This window comes from Saccostrea echinata, unplaced genomic scaffold (assembly GCF_033153115.1).
Source record: "Saccostrea echinata isolate AGI-Se365-2 ecotype Australia unplaced genomic scaffold, CSIRO_AGI_Sech_v1 ptg000008l, whole genome shotgun sequence".
NCBI classification, from domain to species: domain Eukaryota; kingdom Metazoa; phylum Mollusca; class Bivalvia; order Ostreida; family Ostreidae; genus Saccostrea; species Saccostrea echinata.
In genome coordinates, this window is record NW_026889757.1 from 10160060 (window position 1) to 10187270 (window position 27211).

At 32.5% G+C, this 27211-nt stretch overlaps 1 protein-coding gene across 3 annotated transcripts; it reads right to left on the reverse strand.

The window, feature by feature from the left end:
• Nucleotides 1-379: 379 nt before the first annotated feature.
• LOC133181058 (transcriptional coactivator YAP1-A-like) lies at nt 380-26256 on the reverse strand. 3 transcript variants are annotated; one of them, XM_061315600.1, is made up of 8 exons: nt 26104-26256; nt 25289-25947; nt 7142-7362; nt 6550-6752; nt 6146-6320; nt 5444-5527; nt 4241-4344; nt 380-3408 (listed from the first exon to the last, which is right to left on the reverse strand). In XM_061315600.1, the coding sequence occupies exons 2-8, from the start codon at nt 25723-25725 to the stop codon at nt 3307-3309; spliced, it is 1326 nt and encodes a 441-aa protein (XP_061171584.1). In that variant the 5' UTR covers nt 25726-25947; nt 26104-26256; the 3' UTR covers nt 380-3306. The 3 variants fall into 3 exon arrangements, with proteins under 3 accessions (XP_061171584.1, XP_061171583.1, XP_061171585.1); XM_061315599.1 differs by having other exon boundaries at nt 5444-5530; XM_061315601.1 differs by lacking the exon at nt 5444-5527.
• Nucleotides 26257-27211: the final 955 nt, after the last annotated feature.

Genomic DNA, 27211 nt, shown 5'->3' on the forward strand with positions numbered 1-27211 from the left:
TTTTTTTTGCCTTTTCTTGATTTTGTCCTCTTGGAATAGGACTTGGTCCTTCATTTGAACAATTTAGAATTCCCTTCGTCCAAGTATGCTTTGTGCCTTTTTAGATTAAAATAAGCCAACCTGTTCTTGAGAAGTTGAAAATATGAAAAGTTTACAGACAGCAAGACACAGTGGGTGATCAGAAAGCATTAGCTTCCTGCTCAAATGAGCTAAAAAAATTGTACGAGTGGAGGGGGTGTCTGAGCTCAAATGCCACTGATACCGCTATCTCAATATTACTATTGACACTCCTACACTTCATATTTTCTTAACAGTCATGCCTACCTGAACTTTTATCTCCTAAGACACAATTCAACAGAAACAAAATGAAGAACATATATCATTTTATACAATTTTTATTGATTTTTTTTTCATATATTTTTATCTACAAATGTTCATGACCTTTCCTTGAGGTCATTCAGTGAATTCAAATTCATTCTCACCAGATACATAATATAAAACCTCTGTTACACTTTTGTTTTGCTTCTTGAGATCTTCATATGTACACTTACATTTATATTCTATATAAAGATTCACTATACATATAGTATTATATTTCTTAAATTGAAAGAAGTTGTATAAGTAAAGAATATGCTAAACAACTATATAATCAATAGGCTCTATAGGAAAGCTTAACTCAAAAGTGAAGTCTTTCTTGTATTTCGTTAAATTTTCTGAAAAAAATAACAGTATAAATTATTTTTATACTTGTAGCACTTTAAATTGCATGTTTATTATATACAAATGTGCAAACAATTAAAAAAAAATCTGCACACATTTTAATATATAAAAATCATAAATCATCAGTTTTTCCCTTGACTACCATTTTGAATATAGGAAAAAAATAACTTTGATACAATGATTTAATACTCTTAGGCTGGCCTGACAAAAAAACTTTTCTTTCTTCAAAACAAGCCTGAGAAAAAAATGTAATTTTAGGCGTGAATTTCCAGCATAAAAATGATAAGGACATTGGAATGTATGTTCATGGCTCTGCCTTATACCTGTACAAAAAAGATGTCCAAAGAACATGGTATTTATCAAAATGTGTGTACCAAAATAAAATTTGACAAAAACAGTTCAACAGACACAACATGGAAGTATATTCACAGATTACAGATTTTGTCACCCTAAAAGACAAGGCCCTTCTTTCCAGGAACCCTTTCATTAGCGACAGAAAAAATGGGCAATAAAATGACAATAGCTTGACTCTGAACACTGGGCAATGAGAGATCTACTATGCTCATCTCATGAACAATGACTGTGAACTAGGCCTTGTTCCAAGCCATTTTTTTTGCAGAAAAACAAATTTCTTTCTACCCAGGTTGATGGCACATCAAAGATATCCATCCCAAATAAACAACTTCACAGATATCTCACTAATCAAAATTCTGGAACAGAGACACAATTCAGGTCCAGAAAATCCCAATCTTCCATTTGAGTTTCAGAACTCTTTTAAAATCTGTTTCTCACCGGATGCACCTGCTTCCCTCCTAATTTATTCTGAAAAATCTCAGAACAGCAAAGTCCCACAATATGTGCCAACAAGTTCACAGACACTCTTATTGCATAATAATAAAGATAGATTCATGACATTATGAATAAAAATAAGATTTTTACAACCTCAAAAAACAAAAGCACTCAATTCATAGTGATTCTTATAAAAATCTGTGTTCATGACATTGTGCGAATGAAGTTATCATATGATGAGGGCAGACTGTTATGCAAGACTATCACAGGGACAATATAAGTCAAATATCACATGCATATTAAGGCAATCATATCGGCAGAAAGGGAGATTATCTCTGGACCTTTTACTGATGAATATTCATTAGGACCTGTTACTGATGAATATTCTTTCAGACATTTTACTGAATACAGATGAAATTCATTATCTTTAATAAATTTCAAAACTCTGAGATAGCCCCACTGAACAATTACCGAGTTGTTCAGTCGTGGAGCAATGGAAATAATATCAATTAGTTTTACAAATCATCGCTGCCATTATCTCTCATATTGATCATCATAAAAGATATCACAATACATATAATAAAACTAGATATAAGTTCAAACGTTATTTTGCAAATAGGGTAACATATTTTTTTTTGGCAGGATGTACCAAAATATATTATTAAGCTAAAAGGTTCATAAAAATCTAAATGTAAAAAAAAAACATACTTAAAAATATGAATGAAAATACTGACAAATAAACAAAACATAATTTCATTCCCAAACAATGGTAAAGATGTAAATAAACTTTAATAGCCCTTCAAAAAGAAAGACAGTCGAGGTTGTTATCATGTACATATGATGAACCCAAAAATTTTTACAACAAATATTTATCACATTTGTAGCTAAGCAGCCCAGTAAACTTAAGTATACATGGGTTAAAAAATTCTTTTTTTTAAGTAAAGGGTGCATAGACCATAATTATTTTTTCATGCAATCTTCTACTACATGATAAGAAAAAATTACACAAATTTGAACAGCTTTTCACAAAGTAACAATGATATAATATATATTTCAAGTTGTTACTAAAAACAAAAAATCCATTGTATTTACATATATGCCATGCCCTCTGATACATAGAAACATCTACTCTTTGGTACTCTTTTTGATTTTTTTTCATGCAGATTTAAAACCTCTGTTATTAAGGAAATGTTAAGATACTGAGTGGAATCTCATTGTTCTTCCGGGACATTCAGTGGATCATCCATAACCACGAATTTAACCTCCCCCCTCCCCCCAACAATTATTTTGTCATCATTCTTTGAATCTTTTGTATAAGAAATTTATCCACAAATTGTCCCGAAAAACCATTAAAATTTTGCTTGCCCATGAACATTCACCTCCCATGAATTAGAATGATTCCACAGGATACATACTCTGTAGAACAAAGCAGACTATATTATCACTGTCCTGCATGTATTATGTTATTGTGCTAAAAACCATTGCAATATAATTATAATTTCATATAACACTGGCATAGAAAAATAATGGGCATGGAACACATGGAGAATATATGATAATGAACAATAATGATGGAGATGCCGATGAGAGAGTACAAAATATAACTTTTTATTTCTCTTTCTCATTTTCCCTGATATTCTAAAAAAAAATCTATTTGAAAAATAACTTTCTCACTAAACTGTGCAACATAAGGTTTGGCAGTACATAAGATTCCTCTTACTCTGCTACTGGTGGTCACATGACCTTGTGTCATGTGACAGAGGAGATGCAACATGGAATATGAAGTTTGTTTCTGTTTCACAGCCAAGTGAGTGAATTGTCCCCACTGAGAATATTATCCAGTTTATTGACATTCAACACACTCTCCATATCATTTAACAGTTCATTACTGATGTCTTCCTGCAAAATATAAAGTAAAAAAATGGTTATTTTCATACTTTTTAACTTTCAGTGAAAGAGTAGAACATTATACATTTATTGCATGATAGTGAGGGAGACATGAAGATTTCTTCACCCATGAAAAATCACATTCCCCGAGGGCAACGCCCAAGGGGAATATGATTTTTCATGGGCGAAGAAATCTTCATGTCTCCCGAACATTCATGCAATAAATTGTTTATTACACCGAATCATGCACAATGCAGGAAATGTAAAGAAAATCCAATTAATAAAGTAAACATTTGATAAGAATAATATGAAACAGAAGTAAGTTACCCCACTAGTCGCGCTTCATAAAAAACATTCCTTCATGACAAGTCAGTGTAATTTACACATCAGTAACATTAAAACCCCATCCATGAAAACACTTTTCTAAATATTTATATTTTACACGTTTAAATTGACATAATCAATCAACATTATAAACAATCTAACTCAACAGTAAACTCAGTCGCTGCATTGCGACGTCATAATCGTGAAACACGACGTGAAACACAAAGTTTTGTTGCAGGGCAAACACGACGGTCATGTGACTGTCTCGTCCAATCAGGTTCTATTTTACTAGTAATTATTTATATGAGGTATAATAAAAATCAATATGCAAGATACTTGTCTCATGGCTCTTTAAATGACTAGTTGGATTCCGTTACCATGATAATATAAGAATTATCAATCAACAGTAGCAAATTGATCCACTGAAGTTTAGCAGTTGTTGGTTCTTTGAAATAAGCTTACAAGGTCATTCATGTAAACAAATCATGATATGAAGGGGGGGGGGGGGGGGCAAACTGACCTGCAGACTTGGGACCAAATCCTCACTGTCCATGTTGCTGTTTTCCTCATTTCCTCCAATGTTACCAATGTCCATATTATTGAATTCACTGTGTCTGTGTCCTCCTACAAAACCAACCTAAAACTTTATCATGTTATTAATATAATGGCTCTTGGCAAACAAACTGATATGTAAAATTGATAAATAGTCAACACACACAAACAAAGAAAGATAAGCTTTCTCCCAAGTATACTATAACAGGGTTATTGTTGCTCTATGATACAGCCAACTTTAAAGTTGCCCAGACATAGTTGCATCAAAAGAGAGATAACTCTGTCTCATTACATTTCATTCCCAGTGACGAATAGGGCAAAATATTATTGAGGTGAAAATTTTCCTATGTATGGTAATAAAAGAACAAAAGGATGTTCCTCACAAGACCAAAACAACATCTCAGTGAATAGATATAGTCCCAACCTCTGTCTTTGATAGAGAATATAACCATAGAATAGAATTGTCTCAATTTTTTTACCAAAAGAACTGCAAGAATTCCTCATAGACATGTAATAAAATTGGTGAGTATATGATACACTGTTAGGCACATTGTATATTGGTAATGGTTGGTCGAGTGAATACAGAGACTACACAAAGTAAGCGTTACAATATATTTTACACAATGGAGATTAACAGAAAAACAGTGGGATCTTTATGAATTTTTTTTTGATTTTCAAAGCATGTATTATACTGCAAGACTGTACATCCAGAGAGCTATATAAATTGAAGACTGTGAATCAGAATAGTATATTAGGAACTAATACAAAAATAAACAATAAATTTATGTCACTGTGTACAAATTTTAAGATAGAATCATCTGAATTTCAAATTTTGTAATTCAAAGAAATTTGTAGTCTTCAATTCATTTACTCAAATAAATAAGATGTTTTTTTTTGGTATGTCTTTAAAAGACACTGCAGAACCATCTAACAGCATTTGATAAAACAAACAAAATATTACCATATATCCCTCCTTACCCACAATATTGGATAAACACATGAACAGTTCACCCTGCACCTACATGTATGTTTAACAGACTTCTTGTTCATAGCATGGACAACAACACTCCTATTATAATATTCCTTGAAAAATATTCCCTACTGAAAAACACTGCTTGATCCCCCCTGACCCTTGATAAGAGAAGGAGAGATTTGAAGGGGGACAAATTACCTCCATCTTGCTCCATTTCGCTGACGTTACTAAGGAAATCTTCAGGAGTTCGAGAGAGACTGTATGGAGTCCCCGTACCCATACCTCCTTAATTTAAAACAGAAAATACTCTCTTAGCATGGTTAACTGGTTAAACAATTCTGGAGTCAGGCAAAACTGACATTTCAATGCAGTTACTTATTGAAATTAGAAAAATTTAAAATTTGTTTAATTAGCTTTCAGATATTACATTTAAGTCCATAATAATTACACAAGCAAAAATTTTGAAGCATAGATATAAATACATGTTTTTTTTTTTTATTTTATCATTTTTTAAATTTCATTTTCATTCTAAAAGAATGGTTATGTCTTATAACTCTGCATATGATAAATATGATGAAATTATCTTTCACGTGATTGTTGATGATGAAATGGAATTGTCCTTTTTTGAATTCTGGGTTAACCTCTTGAAAATTCTGTATGCTCAATTTCATAAATCTTCTGTTAATTAAGTGACAAATGCACTGCTTCAAAACACATTCTATTTTTTAGTAAATGATTACACAAACCTACACCTTGTGGCCACAGAAAAAAAGAGTCACAATGTTACAGCACTATTACAGAGAGGGTACAAGTCTGCAGTGTGTTACTGGTGAAGAAACGAAGAAAATAATTGACTCGACCTTCCAAAACCACAGCACAACCAGGGACTGTGTCACTTACCAACGCCACTGTCTGAGCTTTCCTGCTTGATGTGGTTAGCCGTCACATTAGACTGGCCAAGGAAGGGGTCTGTCACTGTTGTCATTTCAAGAGCTTGAGATATCACAATGCCTTGAGAATTAGGTGGATTTTCATAAACCTGTTGTTGCTGCATCTGCGCTTTCAGCATCATTTCCTGTTAATCATTTAACATTGACTGAATATGAAGTTTCTGACTCAATGATACATTTGGTCAAAAGATATGGCCAAGATTTAAAGATGTTGACAGAGAAACTGACAAAGGTGCCCTATATCTCGGTATGGTAGGCAGTAACTTTCATAATGAGTATACAAAATACAAAACACCATACTCTCTGAATTTAATATAAAAAAAACTTTAAGAGAATTTTACAATTTTTTCTTACCTGACGCTGTAGGTCTTCCTGCCTTTTGCGCAGTAATTCTTTTTCCATTTGAATTTTTGAAAACTGAACTGAGGCTGGGGATTTGGCACCCACTGGACGACTGATTGAGGGGGGTTGTGTTTGCCCCATTTGTCTCGGGGACTGCATCTGTCTCTGCAGCTGTGGTTGTGAACCACTGAGTCTTAACTGCTGCAGTTGTTCAGCTACAAAGTTATGTATGTGTGAAAACAAAAATGATTGGCTGTGGTAAACTTCATTTTGACTTAAATAATCAATAGATGACCTCACAATCAATACCGGTACATGAAAAAATGAATTCATCTTTTACCGTTCAAAAATTGTGAACCAAAAACCATAAAACCAACAAGTTTTATATTACAGCATAAAATTTATCAAGTAAAAACAGCACTTGTTTCTAAAGTATTTAGGTAAAATAAACTAAATATATGAACATGGAATGAAATTCAAATCAATTTGATTCTGAATTTTTGTTTTTTAAATCATGAACTGCAAACAGAGTTTTGTTTACATATATCCACATCCATTATTTTCACTAAAATGAATATGAAAGAAGAAATGTGTTAATACGTACGTATGCGTGGGTCGTACCAGCTTGTGATACGTTCTATGTGGTTGATGAAGTATATGTCCCCCTCTGCTGTGTTTGCCTGCTCCCACCCTGGTGGTAATGGCCCCAGGTTCTGGAGTGACACATTGGGGGACTGAGAGTTGGGTGGCGGTGTTCGACTGTTTAGAGCATTAGAGCTGCCTGTTTTCCTGGGGTCTTGCCAGGTGGTGATCTGGGTTAAGTGACTACAAAGTAAAAACATGTCTTATTCAAAACTGTTTCTAAACATTCGATTTGATTGTGTGTGTGTTTTTGGTTTTGCTTTAGTGACCACATGGCTCATGGATGGACATCTACATTAGTGCAAATGTTTATAAGCTTCACTTGAGTTGTACAATAAATTAAATTTTAACACAGAACATATAGAATACCATGCACTTTATATATTTTTGAACTGCCCTTCAGTGATGGAACTCGATTTTTACAGAACATACACAATAATAACATTTAATTTTTGAACCACCCTTTAAATGTTTAATGATTCCCAAAAGCATGAGTTTTAAAAAGAAATATTTTGTTTTACACTTACTACATGTGTGAATAAATGTATATATAAATGATATATGTATCAGACTTCTTGAGTAACCAAATCCATTTTGTGCACTCAGTATCAAAATGAAATTAATGTAAACAGCACAATATTTGATGTTTAACAACGTATATAATAATCTGCATGAACATTTAAATTACAATTTAAAATTGTTGTTGTTGAGGAACCTACATACTTTTATAATCTTGACAGTACATTTTATATGATGTTCTTGTCATATCCTGGTTAAATAGATTTTAAATGAAAGGGTTTATATAAAGCTGAGTATACACAACAATATAAAATAAGTTCACAATCATGACAATTTCAGAGACCTGGCATTTTATCTCTAACATTAACCTCAATACATCTAAAATCAAGGGAAAAAAACCCCAAAGAATTGAGTGTGTTCAGTGTGAAGTAGGTCACAGGTGCCAAAGAGAGCTGAATGAATCAGAAGCAGACAGATCTTTTACTGCCAAGTCATGCTTCACTGAATCTTTCCACCTCCCAGCTTTTACCCCTCCTGAGCATATGCAGCTCATTCATCTTTGACCAGTCATATTTCTTCCAGGGCTGCCAAAACAAAGTCTACATGAGGGCACTATCGCCACAGGAGTTCGACAGGCAATGCATGATTCATTCATAACTTCTGCAATTAGGATGCAGATGACAACAGCAGAATATTGAAGCCAGACGAGTGCATGAAAGTGACTGGTTCTGATGCCCTATCACCATATGACCCACTCTCTTCACATCACTAGGTTTATTTCATTCATGATTATTCAAACATGTTATTTCTACAGCAAAGCACCTAAACAGACATATCAATGTCCTACCACAATGGATGAGGCACTGTACATTTATATTACCATGCAGATGACACATCTTTAATACACTTACATATATATCTAAAAGAAGTTGATCAAAAGCTATATCTCTGATCTGCAGACAAGAATGAGCAATTTATACAACTGAGGGTGGAGTTTCAAAACTCCACATTTTCCCATGCATCTGTAGTAGTTATCAGTGTTGCCTCCTAAATAAAGTAATTCAGAGCATGATCTGAAGTTTAAAATACCACTCCAGTGAGTAATCCCAATCATCAACTGTCACAGAAAGAAGAATTTCTCTTTAATCTTACATGCAGGTATTCTTTTATCCGGTTCAAGCACTTGAAGGAACTCTGAACCATGGGGCAATATATAATTAATGCTGAATTGTTATTTAATTCTTTAATGAAATAAATTTACTCCAGTCAGTACATTGAAATAATATTTGTATAGATAATTTTCTAAATCCCTTGAATTAGGCATACAACTTTGTCAATTTAATCTTTTTATTTATACATTGTAGTGTTCAAGCCTTTTTGTTACCTACAGTTATTGACACAAAAAGTCAAATGTGTCAGTAATGTGCAAGTGTGTCAAGTGTACAAACACTCCCCGGGCTAATTTTAGCCCTCTATGACAGCCACACAATACCAGATTATGACCAGTACAAGAGCTGTAAACCAAATTTAAAACTCCAGACATTTTAACAAACATGTGTACACCTAGCTGACTTTCAGACTATGTTCAGGGTTCTCCCATTTTGTTGGCCATTTAATCTGTACAGTTTGCCGATTTCTGGCCTCCCACACTGTTTGCTAGCTATCAATGGTTTTATTCATGCACCTGGGGTAAACTGAGAACTTGTTCATCATGGTGGATTTGAAGAGATTCAACTTTTTCGAGCTTGAAACATTGCATGTAACTGTACTGCAATATAAAAAATCAATGTATTTATATTTTAGTATAGAAACTATAAACTGAATCAATTTCTAAAATATGTACTTTCGATGCATATATTTTTTGGCTCATGGCATTTTGACTACATTCCTTTCTGATTCATACACATCTGTATTTGGTAATTCTACTAAATTCCAACATTCCAATTGCCACACACACCTGTCGACTTTTCCGCACAGGTAACGAAAATCACTTTGCTTAATACAGGATGTACACTATCTTTTAATGCATTCAGCAAACAAGTTTGAAAATGCATGACTGTTTATGAGAAGACAACATAAAACCTGAAGTATCATAATCTTCAAAAAGAAAATAGATCTGCCCACTGAAGGGTTCTATGTGTTACACTAGGTAATCTGGAACCCCACATAGACTCCAGACCTAATCTATCTCCTTGTGGTGGGGTAGTCTAGTACAGGGCTCTGTGACTCTGCATTTAATCCTTGTTTACAATGTACAATTGTAGCAAGCCTGCTGAGGTTGTATCTACAAATAGACCTGCTCCTATATTAATCCTTGAGGTGATGGGTTATTATACAGATACACAGACATTCAAATTTTAAAAGATTTCTTTGTGTGAATTCACAGAATAAACTTTTTTTTTTATTACTTGATACAAAAATAAATTTATATGCATGTTAAAAATTGAGGAAAGAAGACTATCTGAATCAGCCACTTTCAAAATACCACAGCAATTAGTTTAACCTCACTTATCAAAATTGTTTAGGTGCTTTAAAATAGATCTGAAGTATTTGAAATATGTATACACATGGCCCAGAACATTAGATTAACGAAAACTGCATGCACTTGCAAATATTTGATAAGGACAATTTTTTTTAAAGAAAGCCTACACAAGAAAACTGTTTGCAACTGAAACAAGTTAATGAGAATGACTGACCAATTATCACTTGAAATGTATGAAAGAGAATTTTTTAATTGACATTTTTAAACATTAATTATTGTGAATAGACAGTGATAATTTGAAGAAATTCTAACCTGATTCAAATAAATTTAAAAAGGAAGAAAAAAAATACATAACTATAATGCAGATTTTGATTCTAAATCTGATTAACACCTTTTTCCACATACTCAAGACAAATCGCCTCTATACAAAATCTTTCAACTGCACACTTTTTAACAAAAAAATACACAATCCATATTTTGTGTGCTTTGTTTGTGTTGGAACAAAAAGCCCTGGGTGGCTTCAGACAAAGACTGAATGATTGACACAGCACAGAAATTACACAGTCGCTCTAAAGCCTTACAGAGTGTAACCCAAAATCCCACGGTCACATGAGTCTGAGAGGAACATAACTCTTCCTCTCCTTATCATCTTTCAAATTACCCCCATTAAACAAGATACATAAAAGAGTTCTAAAAGCCCCTATACCCAGAACAAAGGGACCTCCCTACTAGGGCATTAACCTTTTAGTTCTCAAGAAATGAACCATTTGCATAGTTACTGTAATATTTGCAAAATCCATAAATGGTCTATTTTACCCATGAAGGCAAAGGGTTTATAATATACAGTACACATCAAGAAGATTTGTTTTGTCATTTTCTACTCCCAATGTCTATGAGAGTAGATAAGATGAAACTTTCCAAAGTAAACCTGAAAAACCTTATTTATGTTTTTCATACTGGAAAATCTACAAACAGTGGATACAAGCAACCTAAAATTAGACAAAGATCATGATGACCATGTTAACATATGATACAGGTGCACTGTTCACCCCCCCCCCCCCAAAAAAAAAAAAAACAAGAAAGTTGGTGGAAGGGGGATGAGGAGTGATGGTGTTCATCATCTAGATCACTCACTGAAAATCTCACAATGGAGAGAACAAACTAGTTCCTAAACAAAAGGTCATCTTATAAAGCAAGTGACCCTCAGATCATAGAACACTTCATAACTCAATCACAACTTTATATATTCTCATTTAAAATTAAGGTGTAACCAGTGAATAACATTAAAGAACTAGCTACAGCCTACAAAAAAAAGTAAAGTGATGTATCTTCTTAATCAGACACCAGGAGCTACCCCCCAGGATTACTCAACTGCCATCCATCTCAATCTGTAATTACTGTGTTTACAAACTCAAAAGTTTACATTTATTTACTTGATTTGAAATACTTCTAGTGGATCATAAACACAAAGATATACACCTTCCAGCACTGCAGTGATTTCTTCAGCTGTGTGCCTTGGACTCAGTCCAGGTCTGATTGCAGAAGTGCACTCTCTGGCACATCTGCCAAAACTTCCCCATCTCACCCAGACACAAACAAAAGGATACACCAGGAGTCAAGATTTTTACAACAATAACAATCAGTGGCACAGTTTACTAAGCATAGTGACTGGTTTGTCTCCATTTTTTTGTCAAGTTATAAGCAAATATGAAGTTAATTCTGACACTAAGAACTGTAAAAATTGTTGGGTACACAACAATAAACATTGAAATCTAAACACACAGATTCTGAATAAATCTAAAACTCTCCTCTTGCATTTACAAGTTGTAAGACAATTTCAGGCAGTCTGCAATATACTAAACAATCATTACTGCAGTGGTTGATTATAATCCAAGGCAGACTTCACCCATTTTTTCTCACTAAGATTTTTTGTGCTATATGCATGTATAATTCTAAATTAAATCAGCTGGGATAAAATTACAAAGAATAATTAATGGTCATACTCTATTTCTGGATACTTATCACATCTGGGTCAATGGGTATCCCTAAACGATCAACCAATACACAAGTATTATTAAATGATACAATGTGTATCTCCTGCTGTTACAGATCCTGGCTTTTATCTCCAGGATCACATGACCTAAACAGGTTCTGGTACTGCTGGCTGGGAGATGATCAGTTAGCATCCTCCAAACATTAGCAGTACAGCAGGTGCTCTGAAACAAACTTACTTCTCATAATGCACACTAAAACAAACCCTGATATATCATAATGCAACTATGGGTGGTTATCCCCCATAAAAAATACTAGAAATCTCTCAGCAGCTCAAACTAATGTCTTACACACTAATGAGTTGGAGATTACTAGGATTATCGTGTTTTTTTGCAACTGGCAACATCAGAGAAACATGTAACTTAACAAATGTACACAATGTATGATTTCCTTGAGAAGGCTTTTGAAAAAATACATCTTGTTTTGTGTTATAAATGCTATCATTGTCTTAATGGTCACAGTGACCACTACCACGATTGTTTAAACAGAGTGGGTTAGCTGTTGGACTCAGTGCTTCCAAGTGTTAAAATACTTGGTCAAAAAGTCAAAGGTAATATTTGACCAAATCTTTACTGTGAACCTAAGTGATGTTTACACAACTAACAAAACTGTGCAATATAACACACCTTCCTACAGATTATTTTAAATTTCTTCAGGTGTATTATGTACAAGAAACATGATAACCAATGTTTATCACATGATCTTTTGTGTCACATGGGGGTCTATCTACATAAATATTGTATAAGCTGAATCTCTATGTCACTATCATTTCACATTAATGATGTGTAAATATACACCATGCTGTTACAAGGTACCGTGGATGCTGGGAAAATAACCCATGCACATGTACCTTGTGTTTGGATTAAATATGAAAAAGAGAACAACTGAACCAAGGGAAAGCTACACATGTAATGTAATCCAATGGTTACCTAAGGTGCTTTTTTTATAACACTACACATCTCGTAATCTGTAGCTTCTTCTTTATCTAAAAAAACAAACAGCCTTAGGCACAGGCAAAATTACTTCACAAGACCTAATAAAAACCATAATGATTCTAAGATCAAAAGATGCCCTGCTAATCCCCATCAAATTTAAAACTTCATTACATACGAAAGTCATAACCTTCTATCCAACTTATAACAGATCAAACGTGCAAGGCTTATCATCAAATTGTTACTTTCCAACCTAGCAATTAAGCAGTTCAAAAACAAACACTAGAGGAAAAAAAGAGTTCAAGAAATCATTGTCATATATCAAAACAAACAGTTGGGGGCCAATGCCCTAGTTATCATCTGAACATGATCTCTTTTTATGGCCTATGCTGAATTATCAAAGAAATAAAACCTGTTTTGAATATATAATATGCGATTGTTCTGTGAGAGACCACTTAAATCCACCATGTGCATATATATCTTAACCCTGACAATTCAAGGAGATGGGACTCCTCTGCCTGAAATTAAGGCTACTCAGTACAGGACTTGCACAAAGTCAAATCATACATACAAATAGAATTTTTCTGGGTGCGTCTTTTTACCACAAGGAACCACAAGGTACCACAAGGAACCACAAGGATACCACAAGGAACCACAAGGAACCCCAGGGATACCACAAGGTACCCCAGGGACACCATATACACCTTAATTATTCTAAATATGGTTTATATGCACTTGTAAATTAGAAAAAAATGTTTTTGAAAGGCAATTTAACACTTTAATTGTCTTAAATATAGAGCAGTTATCCAAGTTAAAAATTTAAAAGTAAATATACTTATTTAAGCTAAATTATGCATTTATAGTTCAGAGGAACAGTTAAATTATTGTATCTTTTTATGATGTACAAAAAGTTAATGGTTAATTGTGTATTGCAATAGTCAATACACAAACCAAAAGTTGATATCTCAAGAAGAATCCTAATGATAACCCCTGTACCACTAGGATAAGCCAAGGTACCTGAAAGAAAATCCAAATGACACTCAATTCAACTTTTAAAAAATCTTTTCATGGTTTAAATGCACTTGTTAATTATGAATTATAACTGTTTATTGTATATTTGTATAATACAAAACATAAAGAATAAAAGAACCCCAAGGGACATTTAGGATCATGATGAAATCCCAACAAACAAACCCAAAGAACCACTTAGATTAATAAATGACATTCCATTCAACCTTAATAAATCTAAATATGATTTATGTTCATTTGTTAATTGCAAAGTAAACTGTTTATTGTAAAGATAATTTTTTTTAGGTCACCTGAGTCATTCAGTTGACCTACCAATTGTGATTTGTTTATGTTTGTTGTTCATTGGTCATAAAATGTTGAAATTTTCAGCTTCTTTTGAACCACTGAACCAATTTTAACCAGTTTTATGGGTATAAAGTTAACCAGTTTTTATAGGTAAAGGGAAACATGAATTTTGAATTTCATGGTCCTTGACCCCTCTCCCCTTCTGGGTTTGAAGGATGGGACTAAAACCATTAAAAATACATTGTATATGCAATCGTTAAAATCTTCTTCTTTACTCTTGGAAATCCAATAGTCAAACTGTTGACATGAATGTAATAAGCATTAATTGAGCTCTCTATCAATTGTAAAATTTGTGGCCCAGGGGTCAGGTTTTAGGGTAATCTGGTGAAAAAGCATTATTTCTTTCAAAATATTCTTTACTCTAGGATATTAGATTAGGCAAACATGTTACCAGTAAATGCATGGTGTGATGCATATATGAGCAAGGGTGCCTCTTACAAAATTGTGAAACTTTATGGCCTGTGGGTAAGCTAGGGGTTCTGGTGTAGGGTGAGGATCTATTGGTAATATAGTGAAAAAGCATCATTTTTTTGAAAATCTTCTTTTGAAAGTGCTTACAGTTGTGTTGAGAAAATGCATACGGTGCCATTTTCAAATTATTTCTTTTAAAACCCCTTCTGCCCCTGGTATTTAACACATAAAATAAATTATTTATGTCAGAAGTGCAACTATAGATGATGGGGGAAAAAAACTTGCATCCTCATTCAAGTCTAGAAAGTATGAAAAACTACCCATAAATGGTGTACAATTTCCAAACAATGAAGTGCCTTTAATTACAAAATAAAAAAAAAATGAGTGTGTTATAAATTTAAGATGATGTTTTTTTGTAAACATATCAGAAGTCAGGAGCTAATGCAACAAAATGATCGAGGTTAAATAGAATCACTTCCAAATCTTGTATTTAAAAAAAATAACACTTTCAAAATTCTTTTTTTGCCTTTTTTAGTTTTCAGAATTGCCTTATATAAATTGATATTAAGTAATTTGTTGGGAATTAATTTTAACACGTCATTTATTAAACTTTCTACATGAGTTAAATTTATGGTCTGACTGTCTGTATATGATCAAATTTTTGGTGGAGATTTGTCTTTTTAAATAAAAAGTTCTAATTTTTCAAATAAAATTCTGTTAATACTGGTTAATAAAAATTAATTCTGAAACTTTTCTATGGATTTGTGTATTTTATTGATATACTTAAAAAGTATTCAACTAGAATGTATATATACATATTATGATCTTATAATTGGAAAAATATGTTAAGGGGATGAAGGACACATGGTCACATGACTTTGTTAAACTACATCATAGTCTCCATTTTTATAAGTGCAAAACGTGTAAAGCATCAGTTCTTGTATAAATTTTTGACAATTTTTTTTCTTTAATTACCATCTTATATTAAAAAAATAAAAAGTTTAACATTCTTGTAAACATTAACAAATTATGAAAAAAGATTGATCCACTCCTCTGTTTCTTTAAACTGCGCGTCCAACAAGTCGGTGACGTCATATACGATCTGCTAGTACAGCAAGATCATACTCGGTGAATACAAGGGTGGTATTATTATGTAAAAACAGGTCATAATCAGTATAGAATGAAGTATTTTGAGAAACGGGGAACACAAAAATTATTTTTGCATGGCTGATGACGGAAATCTTATGTAGGTATATCTTATTTGGCTTATTTTGCTTACGTGTGACGTCATAGTTGGTTTTTCCCGTACTCCAGAAATGTAAACATGACAAGTGTTTGTCCTGCTTATGTCGTCTTTAACGATGTCCTGTGCAATATTAAGGTCAGCTTCACCATTCGAAATTTTTACAGTTAATCAATAATTTGAAGGACTTGCATTTCAACGTAGTTTTAAAAATATTGAATGATAGGATTTTTTGTAAATTGCGTTTTTTGTTGTTTAAGTTGTCTTAAAAAGTTCGTAATTTTCCCTATCCAGATGCAGTGTCATAGATGAAACTTGCCTTTTCGAATTTTAAACCCAATTCATACTCTGAAATATTTTAAAAGATACATGTTCACTTACATATTTTTTTATATATGCTTTAAAAATCCAATTATGGACAGAGTAATGAGCCCGGAAACATGGAGAATTAAAACTCCACTAAGATACTGTAGGGCATCATATTTGTCAATCAATATCTCTAAAATAAGGTCAGAAACCTAATGATATAACTGCTTTAAGATATGTGGGACATACTTAATTAGAAATATACAAAATATGAAAAAAATTGAATGACAAGTATTTTTTCAGCTAAAGGTCCTTCTTCCCCTTAAAACAAAATGAATTTTCTCCAAAATTTCCAATTTTTGAATTCACACACCTTATATATCCAAATGTAAGTAAACAACAATAATTTCAGTTAATTTACTAAAACTACACTGCTTTTGAAAAAATTTCCTGGGTAAAAATCGCAGGAAATAAACTAGAAAAACTAAATATATATATATAAACACAAAAACTTTTCTCAACAAAACATTTTCGTTCATTGTTTTCATAGCATTTATTCCTTAATACAATATAAAAACAATCATGTACATGTAAAAAGGAAGTCCAAGGTTGTGAGTTTCTTTGTTATGGAAATGCATGAATTCAAACTTTATAAATTTCTCTATATTAGATTGATACATTTATTAAAAAATAAATCATCATGCATTCATGGCATATTGTATGAATGTCTATAGATTGTACAGAATATCATCATCTCAATTAAGAGAAGTTATGGAATATAGAAATGATAGCATACATCTATTTTCAATGACATATGGAGAACTCTCTTGTGTACAGGATTTCTTGTTTGTGTGCATGCATATATCCACAATTTCAGGTAATCATCAGTGATGATCAACAGTTTTCAGTGATTAACTTGTGTATACACAAGGTACCGTATATACTCGCCTATAAGTCGGTCCGCCTATAAGTCGGTTGTGATTTTTGAGGTTATTTTGGAGGGATTTGCCATTGACCCGCCTATAAGTCGGTACAACTTTTTGCCAGGATCGATGGACAATTTCAAATCAATGCTCTAATGTTTTAACATATGTTTCAAATAATATATTGAGAAATTACGCCGATATTTTATCTCTCTTTTTTCTTATAAATTTCATATCAATACTCTAATGTATTTACCTGTGTTGAAATAATATGTTAGGATATGACATCGGTAATTAATATTTTTATTTTTCAACAAACCAAACCACTACCATTTTAGTTTCTTTCTATACTGTTTTGATTAAGCGTTAAATCCCTTGTCTTGTATATTTTATACATCGATCTCGATCATTGGCGAATCCCTGTTTCTTTGGCATGGTGATGAACTGTGTAACAAGTCTACCAACATTTTGATGATATTTAATTAGGGGGTGCTCATTGTCCAAGCCATATCTATAGTTTTTAATAACGCTATGTTTGATCTTTTATCAGCAACTATCGTCTCTTAATTACCTGTATCCCTTACCTGACACCATGTTTATTTAGGGGCACGCGCCCCGAGAAAATTGTGTACCACACTTGGGAAGCATTTTCATAAACAATCGAGTTTTAATAGACTTCAGAATAATATTCTGAATTATTTTTTTAAGAATATCATATCTGTTGTCAAAAACATTGCAGACGGTACATATAATTATACATTAATGCTAAACGTATTATATCGGGTTCGCAATTCCATTTTACCGATAAACGATAGATTTACAGTAAGTCACAAGTTAATTAAAGAAATATTTTTGTTAATAATTAATCAAATAAATAATATACACTTAGATCAAAATAAAATCATTAAAACATGTAAATACTTTTACTTTATATATAATCTTAGAATAGATAAATAATTTAATACGTCCAGACATTTCTCAACGATAATCGTCGAAGTTATGTAAAAAATACTACATTTCGTCATCCAGAAAAATACCAAGCTTTTGATGACTCGCCTATAAGTCGGACATAGAGTTTTGGACCAAAAGTTAACTCCCAAAAAACCGACTTATAGGCGAGTATATACGGTACACAAGGACTGGTTACACCATACGTTAGGTGTATAAATAAATGTAAAACTGCATGGTTGGTGATAAAATACCTGGGTTTTATATAATCAACAAACTTAATAAGTTTTTCTTGTACCATTTACATAGGATATAAGTGTCACTATATTTAGCTGGAAATTGTTAAATAAAATAATATGTTTTACAAAAATACCTGAAGCTGACACATTTTTTCCAAACTTGAGTCTTGTTTCTACTACCCTGGTACTTTCAACTTTTCTACAGATCTACAGTCTGCTAAAGATGGGCAATAATTTTGAAAATTGTTTATAAAAAAATAAAATAAATGTATAACCCATTCTTTCCTGCATCAGTGAATCATATATGGTGCCTGCCATTGGTAAAATTAACAATATCAACTAAAGTTGGCCAAGGGTTATCACGATATTAAACTTAATTGATGAGAAACTAGCTGATTTCCTAAAAAAAATTCTGTAAACCCATTTTGAGGTAATTAAAAACATTTAAAAAAAAATACCAAACTTTATGGTTTGTGGGGAACTTGACAGATCTCCCTTAATAATGATAATGTTTCAGTCTGAATTATTTCTTTTGGGGTTTTTAAATAACAATTCTCAGAGTTCAAAAAAATTGTATGCAAAATTTTTTTTAAATAATTTTTTATTAAAAATCCATGTGATTTTGTAAAGAAAAAAAAAAGTGAATGTGGATTCACTTCTTTGTGGCATAAAAAAGTCCACTAACTCCTTAAAATGGCTCTGCATGTCCCTATATATACCAATTAACTGACAAAGTCCCAAGATTCCATTTTAAACCTCAATATAAAGAAGGGACATATTGCTTTCATTTCCCATAAAAAAGTTTCCTTTGAGGGTTCAGGTATTGCAAAATAGGCTTTGTGAAATTACAATATTCCTGAATTTTGAAGAAAATGGATGAATTTGAGCATCTTCAGTTAATAATTAAAATATGAGCCCACCCCACGATCCAAAAAAAAATTTCATGGATAAAAATCTGATGAAACAGTTCTTTCAATATATAAATAAACAATTTATATCAGAGGTTGGGGACTATGCAAAATATTGAGAAACAGCTTCAATTTTTGACCGTTTTTAAAGAGGTTTTTTCAGGATTTGAGGAAAATGAGGCAACTCATGACTTCATAATTATTAATACATGGACTAGAGAGAAAATTATGTCATTTTTAATTGGTATGCAGTCACTGAGGTTCCAAGTGAAATTTTAACATATTTTCAATGAAGACTGAGCAGATTTGATTCTTCAGAAATTCACAAGGCCAAAAAAGGTCCTATTAGTAAGTGAACTTTGTTCTCTAATAAATATAGATCTACAAAACTTAGAACCATGCAGTTACTACCAGGTATAATAGATTGAGACAAGTAGCCAAGCTATTTACTATCCTATAGGAGATAATTTATTAATACAATATGTGTGAATTATAATTATTAAACTTGCATGAGAATGAATTATGATTTTTTTTTTTTTAAGTCATATATGGCATATTTTTGATAAGTTCAGACTCAACTAAAATTAAAAAGATCTTTCTATTTGTTTTAATTACTTTATATAAGGATAGGACTTTCCTGTAAATTACACAATTTAATTCAATCGCGTTTCATAAAACTTACGACTTTTCAACTTTATACACAACCATTCCCCATGATAAATTAAAGTCCAGGCTTTTTGATATCATTGACAGCTGCTTTTTCAATAAAAATGGAACTCGTAAATATACTTACCTTGTCATTGGTCATTTGCAAAATTATTTTGTTAAAAAACATTCTGATTGTACACACAAGTACTCTGAAGTTGACATTAAAAAGATGCTTGAGTTTCTGATTGACAATATCTATGTGGTTTTTGGAGACCAGGTCTTCCAACAATCTATTGGAATACCTATGGGTACCAATTGCACCCCGTTATTAGCAGACCTTTTTTTGTATTCATATGAAGCAGAATTTGTCCAAAATCTTGTACGTGAAAAGAAGAAAACACTTGCTGTGGTGTTCAACTCGACATTTAGATATATCGACGACATATTGTCAATTAACAATGGCTATTTTCATTCTTATGTCGATACGATATATCCTGGTGAACTTGAGATAAAAGATACCACAGAATCTGACACATCTGTTTCATATTTGGATATTTTACTTGAAAAAGACGTTAATGGTAATCTAACAACCAAGCTTTATGATAAACGTGATGACTTTAACTTTTCAATCGTCAACTTCCCTTACTTATGCAGCAATATACCTTCATCACCTGCATACGGGGTATATATCTCTCAGTTGATTCGATACGCAAGAGCATGCTCTACGTATGTACAATTTCTAAAACGAGGTAAATTATTGACAAATAAGTTGATGAAACAAGAATATCAGCGGTCTCGTTTAAAGTCATCATTTCGTAAGTTCTATGGTCGATACAATGACCTTGTCAGCAAATACAATTTATCATTGAGTCAAATGCTGACTGACGTTTTTCATACTAATTGTTAGGCCATTATTTACACACTGAATTGTCGACGGATTTTTCCGTTATTTCCTGATCATGACAAGGAGCACACGGTGGGTGTGACCGGTCAGCAGGGGATGCTCAATCCTCCATGGCACCTGATCCCACCTCTGATGTATGGAGGTCCGTGTTTGCTCTGCTCCTATTTTGTATTGTATAATGGACTTTTGAGCTTGAATACTGTTCGTTATCTCCATATATTTCATATTAGAAATTTAAGGGTAAAACAATAATCGATTTATTTACTGACTCCGCATTGAAATATCAGACACAGTTAAAGTCATTTTTACTATAGAAACGTGGGGTTATTCAAGTTCAGAATCAGTGAAAATTTTAATTTGAACGTAAATAACGAATATCATGTTCAACTACACTCTATCTCGTATTTTTATTTTTTACCTCAGATATGCCATATATAGCTTTAAGTATTAATGTATTTAAATGATGTAATTAAAAAATGCACGTAAACCATATTTACATTTATTAAAGCTGAATTGGATGTCAGTTATATGGCTCATTATTGGGGTACTTAAGTGTATTCTTCAGATACCTAGGGTTTCCTTGGTATCCTTTTTTGTGTATTAAAATATGCAATAAACAGTTACTATGTTATTTACAAAAGCATAAAACCATTTTTAGATTTATAAAGGTCCAACTGGGTGTCCTTGGGGTATTTTGGGATATTCTTCGGGTTACCCTGGGATGCCCTTGTGGTAACTTAAGGCTATCCTTTGGTTCTTAAGCGAGTATCCTTTTGATTTGTGTATTGAAGTATATACAATAAACAGTTACTGTGTCATTTACAAGTGCAAATATAAACCATATTTACATGTACATTTATTAATGTTGAATTGGGTATCCTATGGTACACTGGGATTTTCTTTTGGTACCTTAAGAGTATTATTTGGTTTTATGTGAGTGCCCTTTGGTTTTGCGTATTGAAATACACAAATCATAGTTAAAACATGATTATTTATTTACACCGTATAAAATATTAAAGTTCTTCAAAACTAAACATGCATAATTGAGCTTAATTGTTTAATTAATTAATATTACCTATAAATTTTTAACTTGGGTAACTCCTCTATATTTAAGACAATTAATTTAAAAGTGTTAATTTGTCTTTCAAAAACATTTTTTTTCTAATTTACAAGTGCATATAAACCATATTTAGAATAATTAAGGTTGTATATGGTGTCCCTGGGGTACCTTGTGGTATCCCTGGGGTTCCTTGTGGTTCCTTGTGATTCCTTGTGGTATCCTTGTGGTTCCTTGTGGTACCTTGTGGTTCCTTGTGGTAAAAAGACATACCCAATTTTTCTTCACGATTTGTTGGCTTTACATGTACTTGATAAATAACTTGGAAATGTGACCATGCTTTAGAAATTATAATACTTCAGGAAATAATGTCCGATGATATAAATGATGAAATTTGGTACAGTACATGTTCCCTAATTGAAAGCAGTCATTATTTTAAGCTAACAATACACCAGTTTAAAACTTGTCAAAACAAATGTCAAGTTTTATAACTCCAGATTTAGCAATCCACAGTCAAACAATACCCACTGTCAAATAATTTTAGATCTCTAAATCTTATAATAATGAATCATCTGATGGAAATATATAAAGAAATCAAGTAATAAAATAAGTGAAAAATCTGCCATGATTTTTTTGTTCACATTGTACTGTGCCGCATTGTATGTACATGGACTGCCAAGTTAACAGTTGCTAAAAGATTAAATGAACATAATACAATAATGGATTACGATTGCTCTGATTCAAAAATATACTTTAAATTACAGAATCCATACAGAATGATGAATATTAATAAAAGAAGTACTTTATGCAGACACAAGTTCCATGCACTGAAAATTTTCATATTTGTTTCGTTTTTTTTTTTTTTTTTTTTTTTTTTTAGAATTGTCACAATTTGTAGTATCCAAGTCCAAGGCTCTCAACTGTCTATAATTGGGGCCATTTCCAATTCAGAAAAGGTACTCTTTTTCCCAACTGAACATGTTTCTCAATTTTCAATAACCACCCAAAATTTATGAACATAAGTATTAATATATATTTGGATTTATAATAACTTGTTGTATATTGCACAACTGAAATTTAGTTGATATTAAACAAACACCAGAAACCCAAAATATGACAAGTTTTAATGTATATCTATTTCCCCCAAATTACCAAAAAGATCACTAATTTTCCCGATTTTAAGGGCCCTAGCCGTAGTCCCAAAAAATGCTTTGAAAGCCCACAGAAAGTTAAGTTACAATTACATTAATAGCTATGAATGCTACTCTTCAATCTCTGATTCAACAAATCCATTTATAAGTCTGAATTTCTTTGCATATAATTTACCACAATTAAATGCTCTTACGCAGTATGTGAGTAAAAAGGAATTACATATGATTTATATATATTATCATCAATAAAGCATATGTCTATATATTTGCTGCTCAGGCTTTTCTTCACACTACAGTTTGGTCTTTTTCTTGTACAAATGATTCATAAATCTGGTAGGTTTTATTCAAATGCCATGTTAATTATCACATAATGATAAATTCTGTCTACTACCATTACATACTATGTGTACACTATACTTACGTATAAACACTTTTGTCAACAAGACTGAAGGTTGCAAAATGTAAAAACTTAAACAATGAATTGAATTATCCTTTATATCAAGAAATATTCCAATAAATGCCATGATGAATAAAAATAATTTTTCAGTGTCAGATAAACACCTCTACAGGTCTTTATACTGTAAACATGGATATTTTCACGGGGTAAAATTTTGTGACTTCCATAGAACAAAGCGCTGACTTCGCATTTGGCATACTTTTTGGAAATTAAGGAATTTACAAATATTTTGTGAGGCACCTTATAAGAGTTATAAATTCTGGAAAACGTTACTAACCACAGAACTTGCAATCATTTCCCCCAAGCGAATAATTCAATGTTTACAGTATATTTTTCAATGAAGCTCAATGTACAAAAAAAGTAATTAAAATAGTTATGATGGTGTGCCCAACACTATTAGCCCGGGTAGTCCCTTCACAATAACTGAGGTACTACATGTACTCTTTTGCAGGGCAAATTAATAACATTTGGCAAAGTTTTTGTTGACAGATAATTAAATGATGTATATTAAACAATTACTTTTGTACCTCATATTTCACAAAAATGTATCATTTTGTCCTGCAATTTAAGAGCAGCACCGCAGTTATCGTGAAACAGTCTATCAATGATATAATACATGTCTCATCTCTTTAGTAGATCTATGTGAATGTGTTTTGATCTGTTTTAGAAGGGAGGCTGGGGAAATCAGTTTTCATAAACTTCACCTTCTTTTGTTTTACTTGTACAACATTTAATGTAACATTGTAAAGCACAACAACTTGCTTTGTATGTATTTTTACTTTTACACAATTTTATTTTATATCACAATTGATTATTGACTTTGTCTACAATTGCATCTCTTTCATGCATCTCTATGGGCTCTAATGATTGGAAATAAACTAATTTGTCTATTACACATACTGTTGCTAAAACATTCTGTTACTTATTTCTAATCCTGGAACAATTTTTCTAAGTTTCTGAAGATTTCAATGGTCCATTTAATATAAAGTTAATAATTCTCACAAGTGATGCAATTTAAGTTAACATTTTGTTGAAAAGTAAACCAAAATAAGATTGACCCAAACCATTGTAAGAAATTTAGACATGATGTCATGAAGCCATATAGAACTTTTCTACTTATCGTTTGGACTTACTAAGGAAGCAATGATTATGTTTGCACCAACCTTGCTTGCCAAAATTTACTTGATTTTCTCCCAGTAAATGCTTGTTATGGTGTGAAATATACAGGCTACATCATTGACAGTGTGACGTAAATAAGCATGTCACTGCCCAAGTCCAAACTATCCAAACTGATAGATTTGTAATATTGAATTCTTGCACCTGTATTTTGTTTTACCTTTGATGACAAACATCTTTGCTTCATGTATGTGACACATCAGTACCTATCATACTTCATCATGATGAAGTTACATGTTATATACACAATATAATATCAGTAACTTATATACTGAATATATTTACAAAAATGAATGAATAACTAAAAATATAATTTAAAAATAACTCACTAATATAAAATTCTGTATTTCTTTATCCATCTTGGAAAACCTTTACTTACTTTAAATAATATCTTTGTCCATCTTGAGTTTTTGCCATTTCCCACCCTGGGGGAAGGGGTTCGCTATCTATTGGGTCTAACAACGCATCACAGGAACGCTGTCGGGCGTGACTGGGGGGTTGAGGGGCCGCCGAGAGGGATTGTTGTAAGGTAGCGGGTGAGGAGTGTGCCCTCATGTGGGCCCCCATGGCGGGGTTCATTTGTCCAGGAAAACCTGTCGAGTCATTGCTACCTTGCTTCACATGGCCAGGCTGTGACGGTTTTGGCTCATTAAAAAAGGATGGAGGTAAATTCCTTTTACGGAAGGGAATCTGTCCCCCTAATTCCGGGTTTGGATTAGCTGCAAACTGAAACAGTGCATCAAGTTCGTTTCCACTATTTTCCCTCACATGCACTACCTGTGTACCTTGTCGTTCTGGTGGTATGTCCTGCGACATTTTGACAATCCAAAAATTACAACACAGGCTCAAACGAAAGGTCAGAAGATCTTTAGGCTGCTCATAGATCCTATCATAGGCGAAAAATGTGGCGAAATCTTGAACTTTTCCTTAGAACTTTCTAAGAATGGAGGACACCATTGCGAGTTGAACGAAAAATTTAGCTACGGGCCTGTTTACAAAAATACACACGAAAAATATATTGCGCGGGACAAAATAGTGCTGTAAAAGAGAGAAGGTAAACAATAAAAAAATTGCAGCTTATTTGATCATAAGAACTATTTTTTGATAAAATCATATCATTCAAAATCATTTATTAAAATCAAAATGAATTTACTGAATGTGTTAAGAAAAATAAATAAAATTGTCGAGACTTACCTGTGAACTACTTTTACTCGAAGCGTATATTCATACATCACATTTTTTCATTGACGTCATCGATGTATTCCTGAAAAAAGCAATCGTTGTGGCCATTGAAAGAAAATTTTTGATTTAAATGAAATGTTAGATTTTAGTCTAACGAATAATACGTCCTTTATTTTTCTTTCATTTCAGCAAATACCTTCCATAAACTCTTATCCTCATACGGGACGATGGAAAAGCCCCGCCCCCTATGTTCCAAATAAGGAGTGTCTCGTAAGAACATGACGCCAATCAAAGTTTGGCCAAATTATTTATCAATGAAAGGTAGAATTTCGGTTGTGGGTGGAAATGAATCATTTTTTGCATAACCGAACAACTTTTCATTACACGACAATTAAAAACCACAGGAAGAAAATTTGACGAAGAATAAATTATGCCAAAACTGGTTAAACTTGCTTGGAGACTGACATTTTTTTTTTTGGAAAAAATTCTTGTTTCAAACTGAAAGAATCAAACGGAAAAAACGCTGAAAAGTAGATCTTATCGATGTTGTAAATTTAAAATGTAACATTAAAAAGTGAATTGGTATTTCAGACTCACATTTACGAAAAAGCCTGGCGGTTTTTATTTAACACGGAGCCGGACCAGATGCAAAGGGCATTCCGCATAGAAAATTAAAAATAACACATAACGCTGATGAACATATACGATATATATATGTACATGTGTATTATGGAAAGACTTAAAATCTTTCCTGGTGTTTAATTGATAAAAATCTTGAAAACTGACTAAATTCCAATAGGTTTATGTTTTGTGAATCTGCTCGTCAAACTTGTGTATTGATTACTTTATTTTTAACAAGAAAATCCCCTTTTTCTTGTTTCAAAAGTTTTTTTCTGGGGGGGGGGGAGGGTTGAATGTAAATACGCGAATAAATATATACTTGTTTTTGCTTTTAAAAAAAAAAATAAATAAATAAATTTTCAAGCATGTAGCATCGGTTTTCAGAGTGAGGAGGGGGGGGGGGGAATAACACGATCTCAAAATTTGACACGCAAACATACAAGCATTTATTAATAAATAAAATAAATAAATGAATCTAAAAAGAATAAGTAAATTTTAA